We start from the raw sequence: 10933 nt of genomic DNA on the forward strand, positions 1-10933 counted from the left end.
AATCTTAGACAACAAACTGGACGGCTGGAGGCGGGAACATGACGTCCAGCTGACCGGAGCAGTTCTCGTCACGTCTCAGTTGGTCCAGCTGACAGACAGCAGCAGGTGGAGGAAGCAAAAAGAAACTGTCAGTAACTGAATCTGTAACTGAGCAGAGACACATGACTGCTGAGTTACACTGAGAGGGAGGGAAGGAGTGGAAGGAGCACAGAGTTAAACCTGTGGAGGATCACAGGTGTCACTGCAGGACTGCCTGCAGGTCACACAGGTGTCACACTGCAGGAGGCCACACAGGTGTCACACTGCAGGAGGCCACACAGATGTCACTGCAGGAAGCCACCCAGGTGTCACACACTGCAGGATGCCACACAGGTGTCACTGCAGGACTGCCTGCAGGCCACACACTGCAGGAGGCCACACAGGTGTCACACTGCAGGAGGCCACACAGATGTCACACTGCAGGAGGCCACACAGGTGTTACATTGCAGGAGGCCACAAACTGCAGGAGGCCACACAGGTGTCACACACTACTGGAGGCCACAAAGGTGTCACACACTACTGGAGGCCACGAAGGTGTCACACACTGCTGGAGGCCACGAAGGTGTCACACACTGCTGGAGGCCACGAAGGTGTCACACACTACTGGAGGCGACACAGGTGTCTCACACTGCAGGAGACCACACAGGTGTCACTGCAGGAGGCCAAATATCCCAAACATGTCAGGAAAATATATGAAAAATATCTGGATTCTATCTGGATATGACTGATAGAAAACAACTCCCAGATGTGAAATGGGTCTAGACCACCTCCCCTGGCATCCTGCCGTCTGATTGGTGGAGCCGTGGTGAGTCAGCAGGTTATTGTTCCCAGCTGTGAAACACCACCATCTGCATCCATCTGCATGATGGATCCCTGTTCTGCCTCCTCACTGTGAACAGTTTCTGCAGAGTCATGGTTGTGTAAGATCTGACATGTTTGACTTAAAGCTGCAAAAACAGACAGAAAGAGACACATTTCCTTTTACAGTGATGGGGAGCAAAAACATGCAACTATGAAGGAAATAATTGAGAAACTCACCTGTGTGTATTAATTAAAGTGGTGCTCGTGGTGCTAAAGTGGCTCATCTTGTTGAAGAAAGATGGACGAGTTTGAAGGTTTTTTTGTTTGTTTTTCTCACTTTGTTGAATGCAAAAAAACATTTTAGTTTAGTTAGTATGACTTTTTGAGAAGGGAGACATTAAATCAAACATGTCTACGTAGAGGAAGACACTTATTTACATTGTGGGCCTCTATGTAAAGATGCAGGAGTCAAGGTGACGTCATGTTACCAAAAATACATAGACTGTATGCAAAAAACAAACACATAAAACAACAAAGTAAATACCCAAATGAACAAAATCACTCCAAGTCAAACAGGAAATAATACAAGATAAAACTAGGAGGGTAAGTTTACTGCATGCTCATGTCTCACAGAGAAGCGGAAATCTGTTTTAACTTTTTTTTTTTTCATTTTGTCGCAAATAAACTTCCATAATTATCCTCCACAGCAGCATGTGTGACCGGCCGAAGATCCACATCTTCCTGGGGGCTCCTCCTCCCTCCTCTGGCCCTGCCATGGTCTCTGGAGCTGGGGTGGAGAGTGAGCAGCGCCCCCCTGCCGACTGGAGACACCTGGAGCTCACCTGGGAGGATGGACGTCTGAGACCTGCAACAGGTGAGGCGTTCAGGGACACAACAGGATGGACTGAGAAACAACATGTTTTACATTTATACTAACTTGGTTTTTAAAAGGTGCTCTTGTTATGAATTATTATCTTAACAGAATAGTTCTATATTTAAGGAAATATACTTTGTTGCCCGAAAGTTCAGATTAAGCACATGAGATAATGATGGTACATGGATTTTGTTTATCTTTGGACAGATCCAGGCTAGCCGTTTCCCCCTGTTAAGAGTCTTTATGCTAAGCTAAACTAGCTGCTAGTGTTAGCTTAGACATGTGGTGTCAATCTGAACATCTAACTCTTGATGGAAGAGCACAAAATAGTGTATTTTCCAAAATGTCGAAGTGAAAAAATACAAATAATTTTCCCATTTTTCAGACAAGGCTGAAAATCAAGTGAAATTATCATCAGAGGAAGAAAGAACCAGCAGGGAGAACGTAGAATCTGATCGATCTATGCCGAGTTCACCAAGAGAAGATGATGAAACAAATGACTCGTCTTGTAAAGCTGGACGGGAAGAACGAGCCGGTTCCGGCTGCAAACTAAAGGAAGATCTGTCCTCCGACGATCACAGACCAGCAGAGAGATTTCTGAGCCGAGATGAAGAATCAAGTCAGTGTTCGGGTTCACTTCATGAGTATCTGGACAGCTGTTTCCCTGCAGCTCAATCAGAGCCAGAAAAACCAGAACCTGAACCTCCACATTGCTCTCAACATCAGTCGTCATCAGCCGCCCCTCCTCTGTCCGCCCAGGCTCAGTACCTCACCTCCTGGACTCTGAGTCAGGCATTAATCCTGAGAGGCAGGCATGGCGTCCAATCAGCAACTTGTGCGGAGAAAACCCCGCCTCCTCAAACACCACCCAAACATGCCCAAACACCACCATCTGTCTCCTCAAGCACTCCGGAGCTCTTCAGCCCGGTAACCCCCTCACCTGGAGCCTCCGCAGAGCTCTTCAGCCAACCCTGCCCGACCCAGAGGGCGGAGGAAGGTGGCGTCGTCATCGAGGCCACCACAGATGGCGTGCTCTGCTCCCAAGAGGCCAAGCAACTGGAGTCCATGACCACCCAAGACTCCCCCTCCAAATCCCCTGATTTCAAGAAAGCTAGAATCTCAGAAAACCTCAGGACAGAAGCGTCTGTGGTGCCGTCAGACAGCACCGCCGCCTCCACCGGGCTCCGAGGTCCCACCACACTTCTGATCCGGTGTGACAAACGGGGGGTGCGGTACTCGGTTCTGGTGGCGGTGGTTCACCCCTGTCACCTGAAGGAGGTCAAGGTGAGTGGAGATGTTGCGATACGTCTTCTAATAGAATGTCTTCCGTCAGTTCTGCAGGTTGGCCTGTTGGTGGCGCTAAGTCAGTAGGATTCATCCTGTGGGGAACAAATACCGGTCCATCTTGTAGATGTTGGACCAAAGTGGTGGACCCGTCCATGGAGCCACACAGCTTGTTTCTCTAAAAATTGTGATTAAGATTAAGAGTTCATGAAGTGCTCGAAAATCCTTAAATAACATGTTTCATGCTTTAATTTTAACTTCTAAATCTTCTCTGCATTACATGTGTTGGAGGTGAAGTGTTTGTTTTGTTGGGTTAAAGGTGAAGTCCGGGCCGGCGGCAGGGTCCTTTGTTCCTCTGGCGTCCATCGTGGTAACGGACCAATCAGGTGTTGAGATGAAGGTGGTGCTGTGGCGGCGGGCGGCGTTCTGGGCGTTGACCGTCAGTCCTGGAGACGTTCTGCTCATCACAGGTACAGAAACAAAGCTGATGATGGAGTCAGACGAAGTGCTCGTCGGATTGTCAAAAAAGTGTCATAACAGTTTCTGTAACTTCAACAACGGCCACGCCCACTTCAGACAGTGATTGGTCAGCTGTGTGGAGGTGTGAAAGTGGGCGGGGTTTGAACTTCTCCCTCAACTCTCTTTGTTCTTCTTTACAACTTTTCATGCTAACAGTGCGACACTATGAATGTCTGTTTATCTCGCGACCGTCGCAAACAAAAGATCAAATAAATGCCACCTCGGTAACTTTCCAGAGTTGTAAAATCCTCCTTTCTGGATTAGACTTCATCGTCTCTGCAGCCCCTTGCATTGTTTTAACACTGCTCAGTTTTCGGTCTGAACTCCATAAAAACACACCACCAAAATCCCCTCCAGAGAGGGAGTCATTGTGTTTGAGCGTTGTTTTCAAATTCATCGTTCACACCAACGTTTATAACGGTGAGTCCAATGAGGTCGCTGCCAGCTGTCGATTAAAAGTAAAGTCAGCACAGTGATTCCATTTTGATGAACTGTGACTCAAACCATCTTTTGAAGGAAACGAGCCTAAATGGAGGAAGCTGTCTCACCATCTGGTCTCATATAACTGTCTAGCAGACCTTTCCTCTTTGTAGACATCAACCAGCCACGGCCCACAACAGCACCCTGAACCTCAGCGTCAGCGTCACTCATCACAAACCTCCAGCCTCGTATGTCATGAGGAGACTGGGGGGCTCAGTCTCAGAGTCCCATCTCACATGTTGATGTCGTCTCCAATCAGGACTGCAGGTGAATGAAGACAGGTGGAGAGGAGAGACGGTGCTGCAGTCGACCTTCAGCAGCAAACTGCTCAACCTGGGACAGATCACTGCCTCCACCTCACCGCCAGGTACCTCTAAACCCAACCTGCGACCAATCAGCAGTCTCCACTGCTGAGTGTCCTGGTTCAAATACCTCCCTCCCTCCCTCTCTCTCTCTCTCTCCAGCTCCTCAGCATGTTAATACTCGCTCTCTCAGCTCTTTGTGTGGATTTCTTCGGGAGCGGCGCCCCCTGCTGGTGTCTTTAAACCTCCGCCCCCTTCAGGACCTGAACCGGCTCCCTTACGCCACCCTGAGGTCACTGAGGGTCAACACGCTGGTTCACGCCCTGCTGCGTGTCACACACACACACATGTGCACAGGTGAGTGGGTCACAGTGTCAGGTGACATGAAACTCACCTGGTTTCATCATCAGTACGAACAGTGTAACTGGCCGATAACACAGCTGCATTATGGGTAATGTCTGTCATGTGGGGAGCTTCTGGAAGAAGAGGCTGAGTTGGCAGAATGACTCAAAGACTGCCAGAAGAATACGTGAAATAAAACAGTACCTGGATAAAGAAGTAACTCAGGCTTTAGAGATAAAAGTCCGGACGCACAGGAGGTTAGAAAGGAGCCGGTTTCAAAAAGAAAACCCCAGGTTCAACATCTTCTGCTTTTTCACAACTTGTTGAATATGGAGCTGAAAAGAAATGATGTCATCAAGAACAAATCCGAAATATTTGTAGGAAGAAACATCCTCAGTTCAGTAGTGATTATAATTTTAACAGCATTCAAGACATTATTGATTGATAGTTTTGACCAACACTATTTATATAAATACAGAACAGCGGTCCAAAGACTGACCCCTGCGGCACACCGGGATGGATGGTTGTAAAGATTGTGTGTGTGTGTGTGTGTGTGTGTGTGTGTGTGTGTGTCTGTGTGTGTGTGTGTGTGTGTGTGTGTGTGTGTGTGTGTGTGTCAGAGTGGCGGAATGAGGCGGAGTCTCGCTGCAGGTCAGCTGTTCAGCTGAAGGCCGTTCTGACTGTGGAGCAGCCGGGCGACCAGCAGGGGGCGCTGCTGCTGTGGGGAGCAGCTGTGGACTGGCTGCCTCGCTTCAACCTAGACAGAGGTACATGCACACACACACACACACACACACACACACACACACACACACACACACACAGACTTAAAAGTCAGCTCAATCACCAAAAACATCATAAGTCCTGTTTCTTTCAGCGGCTGTCTGGGACTTCCATGTCCTCCTGGTGAGGGAGGGTTTGACCTCTGACCTCCTGGAGCTGCACTCCACCCCCTGGAGCTCCATCCAGCCTCTGGACCCTGCCAACCGCCGGGTGCGGGACTTCCTCCAACAGCGACCCATCAGGACAGGACACAGCAGCAGTCTGGAGCTGGACCTCGACACGCTGCTGTCCCAGAAATACAGCGGTGAGTCTGAGGGGGCGCAAACATCCTCTGGTTCACTTCTCCAGAGCTGTGTGAATCCAGCTCCAGAACAGATCTGCAGTCACACAATCAGACACAAGTTGGTAAAATTATATTTGTCCATTTTTTCGGCTTTTCTTGTTGAGGCAGCAGATGATTGAAGACTTTATTTCTGTCCCAGAACTCAGTGCTGCTTTGAGAGTTTGAGTAAACTGCAAATCTTTGCTGCATAACATTTGAAAATTTCAGCCAAACCTGAATTTCCACATCATATTTGTTGACACTGTTTGATCTATTTGCAAATTTGAGATTTGTATTTACAGTAAATCTCACACAGTTACAAACTTCTGACAGTTGTGCAAATATACTGCTGTAAATAAACAGAGTCCGTGTCCTCCACCTTCTATCAGTACAAGTCTTCTCATGTTGAAGTGGTTTTTAAGTTCCTCTCAGAAGAAGAACATTTATTTTCTCAAACTGCTTCCTGTGTGTGACTGGTGACCAATCAATTTGTTGAATAATCAAGAATCCAAACCAAATGTAGCGTCACTCACTTAATATAAAACCATCAATAAAGGTTTTTCAGCCTTTTTGATGCCTCTGAAAAAACGCAGAAAACGTTTGCTTTTGTTAACAAAGCGTGGAACGTCTTTATCCCTCACCTGTAGTACCTTTGAAAAGGTGCCAGTTCTTCTGTGACCCTCCTCACTCAGGACAAATCAAAGCTCCATGTGATACAAAAGTACAGGACCAGAAGTTGAACCCTGAGGGACACCACGAGTATATCAACGCTGCGTGTGATGAAAGTCAGTTGGATAAACCAAAGTACTGGACAAATTGAAATTTTGACCTGATGATGGCGCTAGAGGAAAGTCAGGAGATCAGCAAAGTAAACAAACAGACACCACAGATGTCTCCACCAAATTGCACGGCAATCCATCCAACAGTTGTTGAGACATTTCACTCTGAGCCACAACAGTCCACCTCATGGTGGAGCTAAATCAAAGTTACAGGATCTCTTCAGTTATTATAGGATTCATCCTCTGGGCACCATGAAGGTCGGAACCAAATTTCATATCAATCCAGTAGTTGCTGAGATGTTTCAGTCTGGATCGAAGTGGTGGACTGACCGACCAACCGACACTGTCTTTCCTAGAACTGTGAAAATAGTAAAGGACCTAAACTTGAACCCTGAGGAACACCACCATATCAAAGCTGTATACATGTGGTAAAAGGTTTAGGACCTAAACTGACGACCTGCTCTCTCCTCCACCAGGTGACGTGGAGCTCAGAGTCCAGGTCAACGCCTTCCACTTCCAGCATTCTCCGCTTTCCCAGAATGCACCTCAGCCGGCCCTGGACAGCTCCATGTCGCTGGATGGTATCCTGGCGGCGCTGAGCGGTGACATCACCTTCACCGGCTGCGGTCGCTGCTCCACCGAGCTCGACACCGACGCCAACGGCATCTACAGCCCCTGTTACCCGTGTCTGCCCCACACCGCCGTGCGCCGCTACTACAGGTGCGTCAGGATTATCATCTGGATGTCTGGATATTATCTGGAGAAAGCATTAATATAGTTGTTGCAGTTTCGTGTTAACTGCTTTATTAAAAGACCTGTCAATCAATTTGGGAGTGGCACCAACGTCCAATCATGTGGTTTGATCTTTGCTGGTGGGCGGGGCTACAGTTTCACTTACATTTTATTTATTTTTATTTTATTAGAGAGTATATTTTTAGATGGATGATGAAAACTAAAAATATGTGCTTTGCTGTGTTTACGTGTGTGTGTGTGTGTGTGTGTGTGTGTGTGTGTGTGTGTGTGTGTGTGTGTGTGTGTGTGTGTGTGTGTGTGTGTGTCTCAGGCCAGGTGTGCTGACAGTGAGTGGGCGGGGCAACAGTCAGGTGTGTGTTCAGGTTCCTCCTGTTCCGCTGCTGAAGATCCTTGAAGCTCCACCTGATAAACTCCACAGGAGCTCAGGTGAGACACAGACTGACTCTTTCATTCAATTCAAGCTTTATTGGCTTCACATGATGTTGAGATAGAAAACGTGTCGGCAAAGAATACAAATGAATATGAATACAGAAGTAGTGACACACAAAGCATATCATGAAACATGTAGTTATAGATGAAGTGAGAAATACTCTGATTAAAATAAATAAATGGTGTCATCTTCTTCTCTAATAGAGTCACAATATGAATGTAATAACTTATTGTAGATGAGTATCAGGTGCTGATGCATGTTAAAGTCGACCTGCCTGTAATGTTCACGTGTCATGTGTGTAAACAGGGAGGATAAATATCTCGATATAATGTAGTTCAGTACGACGGCACCTTTAACTCGACTTCAGGAATAAACATAGTTCAATTTACGCGTTTCTGACAATGTCACCTAAAGCTGGACATTTTGTAAAGGTGGAGCAACAGATTGTACAGGTGTACCTGATAAAGTGGCCATCAAGCACAGAGCAGATCACACTTGGCAGCTTAATTACAGTGTGCTTTGCCAGAGAACGAACCGCTGTACCTGGCTCCAGGTCGTTTGATTAAACAAATGTGGTTTGGGAAATGATGTGCACATGCAAAGCAGGTTTAACATGTCCACAGTCTACCTGTACAGGTGTTTTCACTTCCTGTTTCTGATTGGACATCTTCTCTGGTTCAAACCGTGAACGTCACCTCCATCACTCTACTGTTAGCTACACAACCTACACATCCATCATCCTCATCATCCCTGGAGATGCAAAGGCTCCGCCCACCTTCAGAATACATGAAAACACCTGTACAGGTGTGCAAAGACTGACATGTCAGAGATCTACAGATGCACTCTGACCAGTGATAATTATAATATGATTATGTTACTTTCATAGTTGGACATTATTTATTATATATATATATACATATAATATTTGATATTTAATATGTATTATTTATTCGGACAAAGCCAGCAAACATACATACAGTAAGATATGTATGAATGTTATAGACACAGAGGGATATAGTCTTCTGTTCGTTTATGTCTCGTGTAGTTTGTTACTAAATGAATAAATAAAAGAAAGTTATAAGATGACCAGTCAGAAAGATCATCATCAAAATATCTTAATGATGTCACAGATATCATCACAACGTTTTGTTATTTATTATTGATTCACATTACAGACATCTACAATTTATCTGACTAATCACAACAATATTTTATGTCTCTAATTACATTTTCATCAACCATCAGATTGTATGGAGAACCTGATAAGACATAATTAGCGATATATTAAATTACAGTTTTGGCTCATCAAAAATTTATTGAACATTACACACAAGTTTTGACCCGGCGGCCCAGAGGTCTGCAGCGCCGACCGCCCGCTCAGGTCCGACCTCCGTGACGTCACTAATCTAATGAAGTCATAAAATGCCCAAAAAATTTTCTTAGAAGATTTTGACACAGGATTCTTCTACAGTGGTTCTCAACCTGGGGGTCGGGGTCCTCCACGGTGTCACAAGATAATTCTGATGGGTCAGAGAGTTCACAAAGTCTTTCACCTGTGTGTCTCTCAGCTCCAGGTTCAGAGGTGAAGCACATTCAGGTGGCAGCAGAGAGGATCCAGACCCTCCTCTCCCTCCCAAGGAAAACCTTCATCATCACCGTGCGGAGCCACTTCCTGTGCGACGAGAACAGCGTCCCCATCCATCAGGACTTCACACTGCTGGACCTTCAGTTCCCCAGCTGACGAACATCCAGACCAGATCCCAGCTGCCTCGGTGTAGACTGGTTGGACCTGATATGGGTTTTGGGTTCGGGATCAAGCCCGGTCCAGGTCACGTTTGATGGATCAGTATCAACTATATAAAGCCTGATTCAGTTTGTTGTTGGACTGCAGTTGATGTCTAAACTCCTCCCCCAAACACAGATTGTCCAATCACAGTCACACAACAGTGTTTTCAACCAGCTCATGGCGCTAACGTTAGCTCACGCCCTCTCCGCCCTCACTTCCTGTCTCTCTCTACACTGACGGTCAGAAACCGACTGAAAGAACAAAAGTGAGGCTGATAAAATCTGCCAGCGACGTATCGAAGCTAGAAATGAGAAGCTGCTTCGAAATCAAAGACAAACTGCTGCAAAAGTTACTGAGAATATCGGTGATAAATCTGCCACGTTATGAATGTAAACTGCATATCTTCCAATGAGAAGATCGACAGGCGTAGCGACAGTAACTAAGGCGGGGCGGGGCTTAGCACACAGCCAATTATCAATAAACTAAACCTTTTTATTAATCAACACACTTATAATGCTGGTTTGTGTTCATGTACATTCTAGTTCATGTGGATATGAACAGTATTTATTGTTTTGTTCATCCGGTTGTTTCAGATCATCATCAGCTGCCGTACGTCACAATATCACTGTGACCAAAACCTTATCCATATCACATATCACGTTATCAATACAGTATTTTATCAATGTTCAATCACTCAGCTTTTGTTGGCATAAACTCTTTATTATATAGCATTCATCACCACAATTAAAAAATACATCCAAACCTAATTACTCACTTAATTAACCCCCACCCTCGAGTTTAAGTTGACATTTACTGAAAACACAGGTGTCACTGACAACTATTTTAATTTAATGCATTACTTCAAAACTGTACATGTTGTTGCCTCTAGATTTAACATCGTAAACATTTGGGCTGAAAATGCAATAAAACAAGACGGACAAGACGTGAAGAAGACAAAGAAATAAAAGAAACGGTGTCATGGAGGAAAACTGTCTCTGTGGACACTGAACAGCTAACATATCAATATGAGCTAGCTTAACATGGAATAACATCAGCTAGCATTAGCTACTTATCCTTTCCCCAAATTATGATCTTTATGTTCATGGGCTTTTGTTTTATTATTATAAAGGTTTTTTTAATATCATATATTATTATATATTTTAATATCAGGAAAGTTGATCAATCCAGTGCTAGCTGCTAGTTTATGCTAGCTGTTTGTAGCAAGCTGAGCAATGGGCTCACATAACATTGGATATACTGGATAGAAGTTAAGGAATAGTTCAACATTTTGGAAAATATTAAGTACCCGCAAATATAAGTAAACATGAAGTAATATGAAGTGTTTTTTACATTTCTGTTTGTGTACAAATTAAACGAACGAGATACAACATGTTGATGTTGGTAGTTGTGTTTTTGAACTTTGGACGGAGCCAGGCTAG

General features: G+C 45.3%; 1 protein-coding gene across 1 annotated transcript; it reads left to right on the forward strand.

Annotated features, from left to right (window-relative positions):
* Nucleotides 1–1551: 1551 nt before the first annotated feature.
* On the forward strand, nt 1552–9449 carry shld2 (shieldin complex subunit 2). Its single transcript, XM_070916466.1, has 10 exons — nt 1552–1714; nt 2385–2998; nt 3318–3468; nt 4257–4364; nt 4462–4656; nt 5262–5408; nt 5519–5728; nt 7002–7245; nt 7589–7704; nt 9277–9449. Exons 1-10 carry the CDS (start codon nt 1552–1554, stop codon nt 9447–9449), a joined length of 2121 nt encoding a protein of 706 aa, XP_070772567.1.
* The last annotated feature ends 1484 nt before the right edge of the window (nt 9450–10933 follow it).

The sequence above is a fragment of the Enoplosus armatus genome, chromosome 12, assembly GCF_043641665.1.
Source record: "Enoplosus armatus isolate fEnoArm2 chromosome 12, fEnoArm2.hap1, whole genome shotgun sequence".
NCBI lineage: Eukaryota > Metazoa > Chordata > Actinopteri > Centrarchiformes > Enoplosidae > Enoplosus > Enoplosus armatus.

What these genes read in the sequence shown, in the direction of transcription:
- shld2 (XM_070916466.1), top strand. Translation starts at nt 1,552, where the DNA reads ATGTGTGACCGGCCGAAGATCCACATCTTCCTGGGGGCTCCTCCTCCC. An exon ending in AGACGTTCTGCTCATCACAG is followed by an intron (nt 3,469 to 4,256) that starts GTACAGAAACAA and finishes GTCTCCAATCAG; the next exon opens with GACTGCAGGTGAATGAAGAC. An exon ending in TAAACTCCACAGGAGCTCAG is followed by an intron (nt 7,705 to 9,276) that starts GTGAGACACAGA and finishes TGTGTCTCTCAG; the next exon opens with CTCCAGGTTCAGAGGTGAAG.